This window comes from Marmota flaviventris, chromosome 10 (assembly GCF_047511675.1).
Source record: "Marmota flaviventris isolate mMarFla1 chromosome 10, mMarFla1.hap1, whole genome shotgun sequence".
Lineage (NCBI taxonomy): Eukaryota > Metazoa > Chordata > Mammalia > Rodentia > Sciuridae > Marmota > Marmota flaviventris.
In genome coordinates, this window is record NC_092507.1 from 18,854,217 (window position 1) to 18,866,787 (window position 12,571).

Sequence of the window (12,571 nt, forward strand, 5' to 3'; positions counted from 1 at the left end):
AGCAAGGAAGAGGACCAGCGGTGGGACGTGGCGAATCAAGTCTGGGGGTCTCCAAGCGCAGCCAGCCCGCTTTTCCCAGGAGCGGCGACCAGGGCCCGAGCCTGTCATCGAGAGAGGGCGTGTCTTCTCTCTGCCGCCCCGCCCCCCGAGTCTTGCTCGCCCCGCCCCGAGCCGGACCGGCCTCCCCAGGGCGCGCGGGGCCGCTGTTCGGTGCGCAGCTGCAGAGGACAGCTTCCGGGGGGCGGGCCGGCGGAAGTGAGGGCGGTCGAGGCTGGGCCGGCTGCTGCGGTAGGAGGGGCCGTGAGGTGAGTGAGTCCCGTAGCCGGAATCTGAGGTGAGAAATACCCCGGGGGCCGCCCGGGAGGCGGGGGCGCGGTCCTTTCGCCCCGCGGCAGGCAGGGCCCGGGCGCCGAGCGCAGCCGGCGGCTGCTGTTCCCGCGCGAGTTCTCGCGGGAGCTGCCGTTGTCCGCCTCCTGTGGCGGGGGAAACTGATTCTCCGAGGGGTGGTTGCTTTACGAGTCACCCCCAGATAGGGACTGAGCCGGGACCGGAGGCTTCTGGTCCAGGCTGCGCTGCCCTGTCGCCTCCTCGCTCCCGCGCATTCCGGCCCCTGGCCTGCGGGTCCAACGGCCGCTGGGCAGGCGACGAGGTCTTGGCCGACCTTGGCCCGGGTTGGGGACGCGTCCTGGCGAGGTCCCGCGCGGCTGCCCCCGGCGCAGCAGCTCCGGGCCCTCGCGGGAACCGTGGGGGCTGTCCGCGCAGGTCTCCGCCCGCTGCTGCGCTCGGCAAAGTTTGCTGAGCGCCCCGCCGGGCCCAGTGCCGCCGAGGCCAGGCCCCGCTCTGGAGCAGCTCCCAGCCTCCCGGGGGAGGCCGCGCAAACGTCCGGACGGCCGCCACGGAAACGGCCGTGGCAGCGCCGAGGTGCTCAGACCTACCGCCGCTGCCGCTCGGGGCAGGAGCCTTCTCCAGCAGTGACACGTGGGCGGGGTTTCCAGCAAAGTTGGTATTGGCCTCCGCTGTCCCCTGAATTCCTGGAATGTTTAAGCGCTTGCTGGGGCCTGGCAGGCGGCGAGCTGCCCCCTGGGAGCACCCGGCCTCCTGGCCAAGCGTTGGTTACAGTTTCTGTTTTAAGCGGCCTCCGAAGGAAGCCGGGCGCTGCGGGTTATCGGGAGAGGACCGACCCCGTCGGGGTGGAGGGATGCTTGAGCAGAGCTCCCAGGAGGGACTAGGAATTTGGCCAGAGTGTTTCCAGCAGAAGCAGTAGTGTGACTCGGGGCTCAGAGGTGGCTGTTTGGAGGCTGGCAGGACAGCTGGGCAGAAGGCAGAAGGCAAGGGAGAAACAGGAGGTGTGGCTGTTAATGTCCAGCCAGACCAGACAGGCCTTGTCACTGGCAGGGAACTTGGCCTAGAGAGGGCCGGGGAAGATGGGGGTGGCAGGCCAGCTTTAAACACTGATTTGGAAAGATGCCTCCGGCTGGCAGTGAGGGTTAGGCCCAGCCAAATCTTGGAGGCAAGGTGGAGAGGGAGTGGCTGTAGTGACTGAAGTGGGAGGTCTAGAAGCACTGCTAAGTGAACTCGTGGGTTGCGTTGACATTGAGTACAGAGCCTGGCACAGAGGCAGCAAAGCTTGAAAAGACTTAATGCACTTCCTATTGCATGACCACTGAGTGACCCTAGACAAGTCCCTTCCTCTCTCCAGCTTCCTTTCTCCACGTATATCATAAAGTTGTTACACTGTCTCCTGAGATATGAGAGAAACTCTCTAAAGGAGTTCTCTCTGGAGAGAGCTGTTGTCACTCCATTCTGTCCCATTCAGAATTGGCACAGGGCTCCCCGCCCCCCCATGACTTCTCACCCAGGCATACTTAGCCCTCCTAATTTGTACGGATACCTTTGAAGCTTTATGGTACTCTGCCCCTCTTTACATATCCCTCCCCTTCCTGTGTGGGACTTGTTTTCCGTGTTTTCTTCCCTTCCTACTCTCTCTGAATTCACCATGGGGCCTGGGGGCCAGGGCACAGAACTTGCCAGGTCATCTGCCTAGTGTGCCTGCCAAGTAATGATCCTCAGGCAATTAGGGTAATGAGTTCAGGTCCTGTCTCTCTGCTGAACTGTGAGTGCCTTGGGATTACAATTGTGTCTTACTCCTTCCACAACCCCTGGCACTAATGGGTATTAATGCATGAGCTCACTCACCCCATCTGCTGCATGCATAGGTAGCTATGGAGAGTGCAATCAGGAGTGACCCCACCTGTTTTGTTTTAAAGTTCACTAAGCACCTTAAAATTCCTTGCCCCCACCCCCACCCACCAATTTCACTGATCTTTAAGGGCCCGGAGTGATAGCTTTTCCTATTACCTTTTAACAGATGGAGAAGCCAACATTCTGAAAGGTTAAATGACTTGCCTATAGCTGCAAAGCTAGGTAGGGAAATGTTGGGTCTTTGAACTAGAGGTATAGCTCAGTGGGAGACTAGTATTGTGCACATGGCCCTGGGTTTGATTCTCCAGCAACCCCCCCCCCCCCCCCCCACACACACACACACACATTCTGCAAAAAAAAAAAAAGAAGTCTCTCTTCCCTGTAGCTCAGTAGACTGAGACTGGCCTGAGCTGGCTGAGACATTTTTGCCAGCTGCCTTTGAGTCTCCTTTCCTGCCCCCTTGTGGAGGCCTAGCAGTGCTTTTCCATGCTTTGCTTTTGCATCTCATCTTCAAGAATCAGTGCAGAGCTTGGATGGTATTTTCACTTAGGCTCTTCTAGGAGCTTCATAGCTACCAGAGAATTCAATTAACATCTTTTGAAGTTTTGCCTCAGGAAAGGTTAGGGTCCAGGAAGACTCCCTGGGTTAGCCAAGCTCACCCAGCAAATTTGAAACACAACCGTTAAAAGAGTACGGTTTTGGAGAAGCCAGTGTTAGCTGAGGGCAGCCTCTTGGGCTGGTTTTCTCCCTTGTGAAGCTTCAGAGGTCTTGGTTTTAGTCATGGCTCTGCAGGGCCTGGTGTTGCGGGACTTTGGTGGTGTCCATCGAGTCCCCTCTGTGGGGGTTATTTCACAGGAAGGGAAATCTGTGGTTCCTTGAGATGGCCTGATATGAAGGAGTCACACGTCCTGCCTCCCCGAGCTGCCCTGTGGCTACCTTGTCTTTCAAGTGCAGGAGCTGGCTGAAATGTCGGGAATGGAAGCTAATGTGGTAAGGGGTGTTCCAGGGCATGGGTAAGGTGGGAAAAGTTGAGCCCTGGACCTGCTGAGGTACTGAGGCCCTGAGACTCTAATTCATTCTTCCTTTCCCCTGGATGCTTGGAACTGGAGCAAGACTGCCCTCCTCCCTCCTCCCCCAGGGAAGATCCTATTATAATCTTGGGGACACTTCAGGAGTCAATATGTTTCTGCCTTTCTGTGAAGAGGGAAGGGAGGGAAACCTGGATGGTCCCTACACCCAGCTAATCCTAGCCCCTTCCCTGGGCCCTCCCAACTTTCTTAGCAGCAGCAGGGGTCCCTTTGAATGCTGGCCAAAGTGAAGGCTTGGAGAACCTGCACTCACTCATAATTGAACTTGACTTTCTGCCAGAGGGTGCCCTGTCCCTTAGAGTTGGGAATTCAAGTCTCCCTGCTAAAGAGGAGAGGGCAGAGACAATAGGTGGATTTGTCGTTTCTGAGGTCATAGCTGCTTGTCTCTCTGCTCTAGACTATTCCAATCTGGCAAAACAAACCACATGGGGCTGCTCGAAGTGTAGTGAGAAGAATTGGGACCAACCTTCCCCTGAAACCATGTCCCCGGGCATCATTTGAGGTGAGTGCTAGAAGGGCAAGGAAGGTAGAGGCTCAGACCTCATGGGAGGTTGGTGCCACCTGGTTTCCTGGTCCCTTTTTCAGTTGTTCAGGAAATATTTACTAAGTGCTTATAGTAGATCCTGGTCACTATGATTGGACACAAATCTGTTACTACAATGCTCAAGACTTTACATTTGCTCATAAATTAATAATCTTTCACTGCATCTTTGTTGTCTCTGCTGACTTGGATTTTTTCAGGCTCCAACAGTTCAGTTTTATCAGAGCAGGCCAAAGGCATTTGCTGAATCAAATCTCCAGACAGGTTATGTCTGTGCTCTGAGGTGTTTGCCCACAACCTGGCAAGTCCCCACATGGGACAGAGTGCTGTCTTTGGAACTCTGCTTTTCTCATGAGCCCTGAGTTGGCTACTCGGGCACTATTTTTAGTAGTTCTCTGAGGCTGTTGTCCCCATCCTCTTTCTGTGGATGTGTCCACAAATGTGTCCACTTTTTTACTGGGCTCCTTCAGTCTTACCTCTGTGTCTAGGGAGCTGTTAACACCCACTCTTTAGCAGAGGTACCTACCTGGCCCAGGTCTCTGAGACCTCCTTCTGCAGTCCAAAGCTAGATAGTATTAGCCTGAGCAGTCTTCCTCTAGGAACTCATGATTAGGGACTAGCTCAGGGCTCCGTGGTTAAGGTATGTGAGTTTGGGAAGCTGGGACATAAAAGAAGTACTGCTTTCTGCCCACACAGAAGAGACAGAAATATATACATGAAAGAATGTGAGCCCAGGCAGAACAAAAATGATGCTAACTGTGTAGGAACTAGTTCTAGAGTTAGAAGTGATGTCTATTCAAGCCAGGAATGGGGTTGGAAATATGTGTGGATGAGGGGTTGTCCCATGACCCATATTGCCAGCTATTCAGAATTACCTAAAGGATGTGGGCAGGATGTAGTTCTGGCTGCCTTAGAAGTATCAGAAACAGGGAATACACCTAGGGAGTGTTACTGACTCCATGATTTGTCCCCACACTAGACTGTACATTCCAGTCCATTGGCCAAATGCTACTGGGCAGAGACAATCAAGGACATAGGCTTTCTCAGTGCAGGAGTATACGTGAACAGTATTAGTAATACTAGCTGACATTTACTGGGTACATCCTTTGTGTCAGACACTGTGCAAAGTACTTAACTGTGTTAATTGATTTAGTTGTCAAGAACAATGGAACATTCAGAGCTAATTCAGGAAAGCAAATGGACGCCTTCCTGAAGTGACCCATCTTAGCAGTAGCTCCTGGGTCAGTGAAAGTCCTGCTTTGACCCTGGGGTATCACTTAACTCCCGTGAATGCCAGGTTCATTATCTAAAAGCAGAAGCTATCAGCTCCTGATCACCTACCAAACAATTTGTAGCAGAAATATTTGCATTTAATTCACATATAGGTATGTGCTATTATTTTATTATCTTAGGTGTATTACAATTTACTGAGGTTGTCTTCAAATTTGTGATCCTCTTACCTCAGCTTCCCAAGTTGCTGGGATTATAGTTGTGTACCACCACACCCAGATTTTGTTTTAATCATAATCAGCATGAGATTGATTCCTGTTTTTTTCATTTAACACGTTACCATTTACTCAGCCCCTCTTTTCCTTGGTGATTGTTCATTTGGGTTGAGGGGTTAAAAAATCCCCTTATGGGGGTTGGGGTTGTAGCTCAGTATAGAGCACTTGCCTAGCTAGCACATGTAAGGCCCTGGATTCAGTCCTCGGCACCACATAAAAAGTAGTAAATACAAAAAGGTATTGTGCCCATCTATAATATTAAAAAAAAAAAAAAAAAAGATTTTAAAAATTCCTTTATGGTTGCTTTTGTACAGTTAAATTTTTTTTATTTAAATATTCAGTTATCAGGTTTGCTTAACAAAACAGTGGTAGGCTGGGGCTGGGGCTCACTGGTAGAGCACTTGCCTCGCATACATGACGCTCTGGGTTACATCTCCAGCACCACAAAAAAACTAAAAACAGGGGCTGGGATTGTGGCTCCGCGGTAGAGCGCTCGCCTAGCACGGGCGGGACCCGGATTCAATCCTCAGCACCACATAAAAATAAAGGCATTGTGTTGTGTCCATCTACACCTAAAAAATAAATATTAAAAAAAAAAAAAAAACAATGCCATAATAATGTAGATCCCAACTGACTATGTGATTCACCTAGCACCAAAGAAAATCACAACCACCACACACAAAAAATAAACTAAATTAGCTATAAAGGTATACAGAGCTAACCAGGGGAAATCTACCATCAATATAACAAGTTGATGAATTTACATCAGTATTCTTTTCTTTGGGGGGGGTACTGGGAATTGAACTCAGGGGCACTGGACCACTGAGCCACATCCTCAGCCCTATTTTGATTTTATTTAGAGACAGAGCCTCACTGAGTTGCTTACCGCCTCGTTTTTGCTGAGGCTGGCTTTGAACTCTTGATCCTCCTGCCTCAGCCTCCTAAATCACTGGGATTAAAGGCCACCATGCCCAGCTCTAGTATTCTTTTTTTTTTTTTTCTTTTAAATACCTTTCCCAGCTCTAGTATTCTTTTTTTTTTCTTTTAAATACCTTTATTTATTTAGTTTTATGTGATACTGTGGATCAAATCCATGCCTCCCATGTGCTAGGCAAGTTCTCTACCACTGAGCCACAACCCAAGCCCTACATCAGTATTCTTAAACCTATAGGGCAATATAATTTTAAACAGTAGCCACCTCTACTAATCCCAGTGGCTCTGGAGACTGAGGCAGAAGGATCACAAATTCCAAGGCAGCCTGGGCAACTTGCAAGACCCTGTATTAAAAAATAAAAGAACTGGGCTTGTAACAGTGATAAAGTACCCTGGGTTTCAATCCCCAATACCAAAAACAGAAAGAAAAAATAACTGAGACTAGTCCCAATGAAGACCCTAAAGAAACCTGCTTCTGAACTCCTTACTCAAGCTGTTTGCAACCAAGAACCCCCTTCCACCACCCTAGGAAGTCTTCCCGACACTTAATTCTGGCTTAGATGCCTCCCATCCTACCCTGTGCATTTTGCCATCTCTGATTGGCTCATCATGGTGTCAGTAAATGTTGGTGAATTTTGCTTCCCCACAGACCCTGCCCAACATCTCTGACCTGTGCATGAGAGATGTGCCCCCAGTCCCTACTCTGGCAGACGTTGCCTGGATTGCTGCAGATGAAGAGGAGACATATGCCCGGGTCAGGTAGCTAAGGCAGCAGCTAGGAGTGGGGAGCTTCTTCCCCAAAGTGGCAAAAAGCAAGGAGGGGCTTGTGAGAGGCTGGGGGTTGGGAGGCAACAGGAATGAGAGCTGTGGGCTCAGAGGGGAGCAGAACTTAGGAGATGAAGGAATCTTAGAAGGGATGCAGTGGCCATCTTTCTGTGATGGACATATTTTATCTTTCTCTGGTCCAGGAGTGATACACGGCCCCTGAGGCATACCTGGAAGCCCAGTCCTCTGATTGTCATGCAGCGCAATGCCTCTGTGCCCAACCTGCGTGGGTCTGAGGAGAGGCTCCTGGCCCTGAAGAAACCAGCCCTGCCAGCCCTAAGCCGCACCACTGAGCTGCAGGATGAGCTGAGCCACCTGCGCAGCCAGATTGCCAAGATAGTAGCAGCTGATGCAGGTAGGAGCCCCTGATTCAGAGCTATAATATAATAGGCTGTCCTTTTCCCCCGGCTTTGGGAAGGAAAATGGTGGTCCAATTCAGGAGGGCTTAAGCCAAAGGCCCTGGGGTTGTCCTAAGGCCCAACTAGTCTGTTGGCCCTTGTTTGATTTCCACCAGTCACTTTGGGATAAATGGTTTGGTTAGGAACAAAACTTTTGTTCATCCTATGACCTCAGGTTGATTTCCTCCCTTAGCAAAAATCAGTGCCCTCTTCCAGGTGTCTTTAAGATCACACACTCTGCTTTTCAATTTAGTAAGCATTCATCACCACCACAAGATGTATCCCCTTTGAGCACCTATCCTCTCTTTCCTTGTCCTTTCTACCAGAGGTCACCTCTCCAGCTTTCTGTCTGTAGTTAAAGCAGAACAAATGGAAATGTGTGGGATCCAGCCTTGAGCAGAGGCATGGACAAGCAACAGGTGGATCTTGCCCAGGATTCTTATTGACTCAGTCATAGGTGCTAAACCTTATCAGTTGGGACTGCACTTAAATTTCCCATTTCTATTTCATGGCTGTTTTTGGTTTTGTTTTTTGGTCATCCAAGATAAGCAGAACTAGCTTATGAAAAAAAAATCAGAGAATATTTCTTAGAAACTGAGGAAATTCTGTCTATTAAGATTTGGGAGAGCTGGGATTGTGGCTCAGCGACAAAGTGCTCGCCTAGCACGAGCGGGACCCGGGTTCGATCCTCAGCACCACATAAAAAAATAAAAGCATTGTGTTGTGTCCATCTACACCTAAAAAAATAAGTAAATAAATATTAAAGAAAAAAAGATTTGGGAAACTAGAAGGCCCCCACCATTGTAGTTTTTTGCCCAGAATAGTTTTAGTTCACAGATAATAAGATTCAAAGGCGCAGAATCAAAAACAGTGTCCCGGTGAGAGAAATAACAAATATGGGCCTTGCCTCTGTCACTATTGCATAAATTTAAGCCAGGGCTATCACCCTGTAGCCCACCATGGAAACTCTGAGGCTTTTATGGGATAGATTTTTCTGCCCTTCTGGAACACTGAAGAGCCCCATGCTTCCCCATTTTTCTGAACCCCTAAGTGGGAAGGATAGTGAGGGACCCATCACTAGCTATATATACCATCCTGTACTCTCCCAGAATGCCATAGTGTCAGCCCAAGAAATAAATAGGTTCTATAGGCAGTGCTTGTGGGGAGAAGAGATCACTACTGTGTTGTAGCCCCAATGTCCATCCATGCCTGTTGTTTTCTCTTTCAGCTTCGGCTTCATTAACGCCAGATTTCTTATCTCCAGGAAGTTCAAATGTCTCTTCTCCCTTACCTTGTTTTGGATCCTCATTCCACTCTACAACTTCCTTTGTCATTAGTGACATCACCGAGGAGACCGAGGTAGAGGTCCCTGAGCTTCCATCAGTCCCCCTGCTTTGTTCTGCCAGCCCTGAATGTTGTAAACCAGAACACAAAGCTACCTGCAGCTCGTCTGAAGAGGATGACTGCATCTCTCTGTCCAAGGCCAGCAGCTTTGCAGACATGATGGGTATCCTGAAGGACTTTCACCGGATAAAACAGAGCCAAGATCTGTAAGTAGTTGACAGGGAGACCTAGTTTCCTATTTAAGTTGCCCGTGGTGATTGGATGCAACATACTTACACAAGTCCTCGGTAGTAGCCATTATGTCACTGGTTCATAAAGCCTGCTACATGGTTGCTAGTGCTGGGACCCCAGTTTGAGGAAGGAGCAACACTTCACATTTTGGGTTTAGTTGCCCCCAACCAAATGTTAGACTAGTGAGAATTTTACAGAGAAGCTCATCTAATCCAACTTCTGTCTCTAGGTGGCCTCATCATTTAGTTTTCATATTGCTAAGTAGCAGTGTTTCCGGGTCTCAACATCAGACTTAGGGGTTGTATGACACAGTAAAACTATAGATAGTCTTGGTGCAAAGAGAATTTGTAAAAGTCAAGGATTTCTGCTTTAAAAGACAGTGGTCCATAATGCAAAAGCCCTTGCAAGTACAAGGCTTTTGAGATTCACAGGTAGTTTCTAAACCTGTAATTGCTCAGGTTTGTTAAAAATACACCATAAATTTACCAAAGCAGAATCTCCAAGGAGTGGAGCTCTTGTTTCTGTGGGAATATGCTGGAGTCTGGAGAGGCCACCTCCAGCCCCCTTGAAAAAAAGCCCTTCCAGTGTCTCCAAGTATGGTCTGAGCTGCTTGGAGCTCATCGGATCGTTATTGCCAAGTCCCTCCTCCCACTTATGTCCTGGGATTTTTTTCTCCTTGTAATAGAAGAAGCTAGGTTGATGACTAAGAATGAGAAAGAAAGTAGCCCTGTCCACAAGAGTTCAGAATTATGATAAACCAGTCATTTACTTTTAAGGTTTAATGGTGGATTTTGCCCCTTTTATATTGCCTAAAGACCAGTAGAACACCTTCGTGAGAATGTATGGGTGAGGCTGGGGTTGTGGTTCAGTGGTAGAATGCTCACCTAGCATGCGTGAGGCACTTGGTTCAAACCTCAGCACCACATAAAAATGAAATAAAGATATTGTGTCCACCTACAACTAAAATAAAATAATAAATATTAAAAAAAAAAAGAATATATGGGCATCACTACATGATATAGCAGGTAATTTGAGTCTATCTTAGTCTGGTCCCAAGAGTTCCTTATGAAATGTGAATTTTTTTTCTATGATTCTGAATCTCATTAAAGTCTCTCTCTCAGCTCCCCTGGGGGGAGGACAAGGTAGTAGGCAATCTTTTTTTTTTTTAAGAGAGAGAGAATTTTAATATTTAGTTTTCGGTGGACACAACATCTTTGTTTGTATGTGGTGCTGAGGATCGAACCCGGGCCGCACGCATGCCAGGCAAGCGCGCTACCGCTTGAGCCACATCCCCAGCCCTAGTAGGCAATCTTCAACACAACTTTTCCTCAGAACTAACAAGTCAGAATGGCCAAGAGTCATCAGTTCCTTCCCCTGTAGACTCTTGGGACAAGCTACTAAGGAAAGATAGGGTCATAAAGTGGGAGCCGAAGTGTAGCTACCAGAGGCCAGTGATCCTTTATTTTGCCTATACTTATGTATAGGTATTTCCAGAAGTAGTACAGCCTTCTAATTAAGTGAGATTGGGAACTAGCAAGGTTGGTTTTAAAGTGTGGATTCATCACTTGTTTAATGACTACCAATGACTATAGACAAACAGCATGCCCTTCTGTGCTTCATTTTCCCATCAGTAGAGGGGACTTGTAATGGCAGCTGCTTCACAAGATTGTTCTGAGGATTCAGTGAGATATTGTGTGCAGACACAGAGCAAGTTCACCCTAAATACAAGCTATTGTTGTCTCTCTAGGACCCGGAGTTTAATGAAGGAGGAAGACCCTGCTGTGCTTATCTCTGAGGTCCTAAGGAGGAAGTTTGCTTTGAAGGAAGAAGATATCAGTAGAAAAGGAAACTGATGGCACTCCACTCTGCAAACTCAGTCTCATGCTCCTGGAATTCCTTCAATAGCTGCCTTCCTCACCACAGATGTTTCTGCCTCTCAATACAGTCTTGCTGACAAGCTAGATCTTGGGCTGAAAGAGAAGAGCTGGATTATATGTTTTCCATTTGAGCTGAGACACTTGTTTCAGGTAGTTGTAATATGGTGGAGTCTCAGCTTAAGGGGAATGAAAGAAGTTTGTTTTTCCTTGTCCCCGTGTGAAAATAGGACCTAAATGAATGAATGACTTCACTGCATTAGACCCCATAACTGGTCTCACCAGACACTTTGTGCCAGCTGTCACTTACTCTCAGCAGCTTTCTTGCAGCAGAGCAGGGCTGAGGGGAAGGGGCTACAAGTGTTTATGTACATGTTCACAGGGCAGGGAAGATCTTATGCTGCTCCATCATAAACCTACACCAATGCCCAGCAGTCACACCTTCCTTGTCTAGATGTAGAGTTCAGGCCACTGGTATAGCCAAGACTTGGGCTGCTATTGGGAGGCCTAGGCTATTTTTTCTTAAACATGTTTTATAATACTGTACAACCAAATCTACCCTCCAAGGCCCTGAGGCCTCATCACTTCCACCGACTGAAAACTTTTCTTCCACGGACTCTAATAAGTCCAGTAGTTAAGAGAAATGGGGAGGGGAAAGAGCATACCATCCTTTTAGGCCCTTGGCTGACTATTCCATTGAATTGGGCCAAGGTACATACTTAACTGCATCATGCATGCATGACTCAGATGCCCTCGGGGCCCTTTCTCTAGGTATGTATACTGTGTGTGTTTGGGTTGAAACACTAGCTGATATTAAATGAAGGATTTGGAGAAATAGTACATTTTCTTTGTCCATCTCTGAGTTGTGATTATCCAGCATCCTTTAAGGGTAGAGGATTTCTATTAATTTTAAGGTACATGAACTTTCTTAAACAGGCTCCTGGCTTACTCTTTTTTCTTATAAGGTCCTGCACTTTAGTAAAAGTAAACTTCCCTAGGAAGTTTCTTTCCCCTTTATGGAGAGATTTTGCCCTAAACTCTTAAAAGCAGTTCCATCTTATACTTACAGGTTTGCCCCTAGAGGTTGTTTAAGCCTCAGGTACTCTACCTGCAACATGAGAAACTGCCACCTTGTGGACTATGCTTTGGGTAAGAAAGGGCCAAATAAGACCTGTTCAGGGCAATGACAGAATATATTAAAAACTTTCTTTTTCAAAAGTAAAATTGGTAATGTCTTAATTACCACTTGTTTTACACCTTGTGAAAGAAGAGTAACAACAGCTACATCTAGGTTATATACATCACACTTTTTTTTTAGGGGGACTATTTAAACAAAGTACAGAATTTGAATATGCTGTATAACCACCACAAAAATAAAATAACAAAAAAGACTACCCCCATCCGGTTGGGGAGATTTGCCTTTTCTCTCAAAATAGTATCAGGAATGGACTAGGAACAGAGCTCAGTGGCAAAGCACTTGCCTAACGTGTGTGCAGTCCTAGGTTTGATCCCCAGCACTGCACACAAAAAACACACACCCAATCAGTCAACCAATAAAAAGGTATCAGGAATAATGGTTCCAAGCCTAGGTTGAATGGGTACAATTACAGCCAGAAATGAAAAGAACACG

The 12,571-nt window shown here is 47.6% G+C and overlaps 1 protein-coding gene across 5 annotated transcripts; it reads left to right on the forward strand.

The window, feature by feature from the left end:
* Positions 1 to 214: 214 nt before the first annotated feature.
* Positions 215 to 12,165, forward strand: Mtfr1l (mitochondrial fission regulator 1 like). 5 transcript variants are annotated; one of them, XM_027937211.2, is made up of 7 exons: positions 215 to 305; positions 3,058 to 3,192; positions 3,688 to 3,792; positions 6,919 to 7,028; positions 7,238 to 7,449; positions 8,721 to 9,042; positions 10,815 to 12,165. In XM_027937211.2, the coding sequence occupies exons 2-7, from the start codon at positions 3,169 to 3,171 to the stop codon at positions 10,918 to 10,920; spliced, it is 879 nt and encodes a 292-aa protein (XP_027793012.2). In that variant the 5' UTR covers positions 215 to 305; positions 3,058 to 3,168; the 3' UTR covers positions 10,921 to 12,165. The 5 variants fall into 5 exon arrangements, with proteins under 5 accessions (XP_027793012.2, XP_027793014.2, XP_027793011.2 ...); XM_027937213.2 differs by having other exon boundaries at positions 230 to 334; positions 8,757 to 9,042; XM_027937210.2 differs by having other exon boundaries at positions 231 to 334.
* Positions 12,166 to 12,571: the final 406 nt, after the last annotated feature.

Coding starts and splice junctions, on each gene's coding strand:
- Mtfr1l (XM_027937211.2), top strand. CDS start 3,169: ATGTCGGGAATGGAAGCTAATGTG. Junction 3,793..6,918: donor GTCCCCGGGCATCATTTGAG/GTGAGTGCTAGA, acceptor GCTTCCCCACAG/ACCCTGCCCAACATCTCTGA. Junction 7,450..8,720: donor GATAGTAGCAGCTGATGCAG/GTAGGAGCCCCT, acceptor TTTCTCTTTCAG/CTTCGGCTTCATTAACGCCA.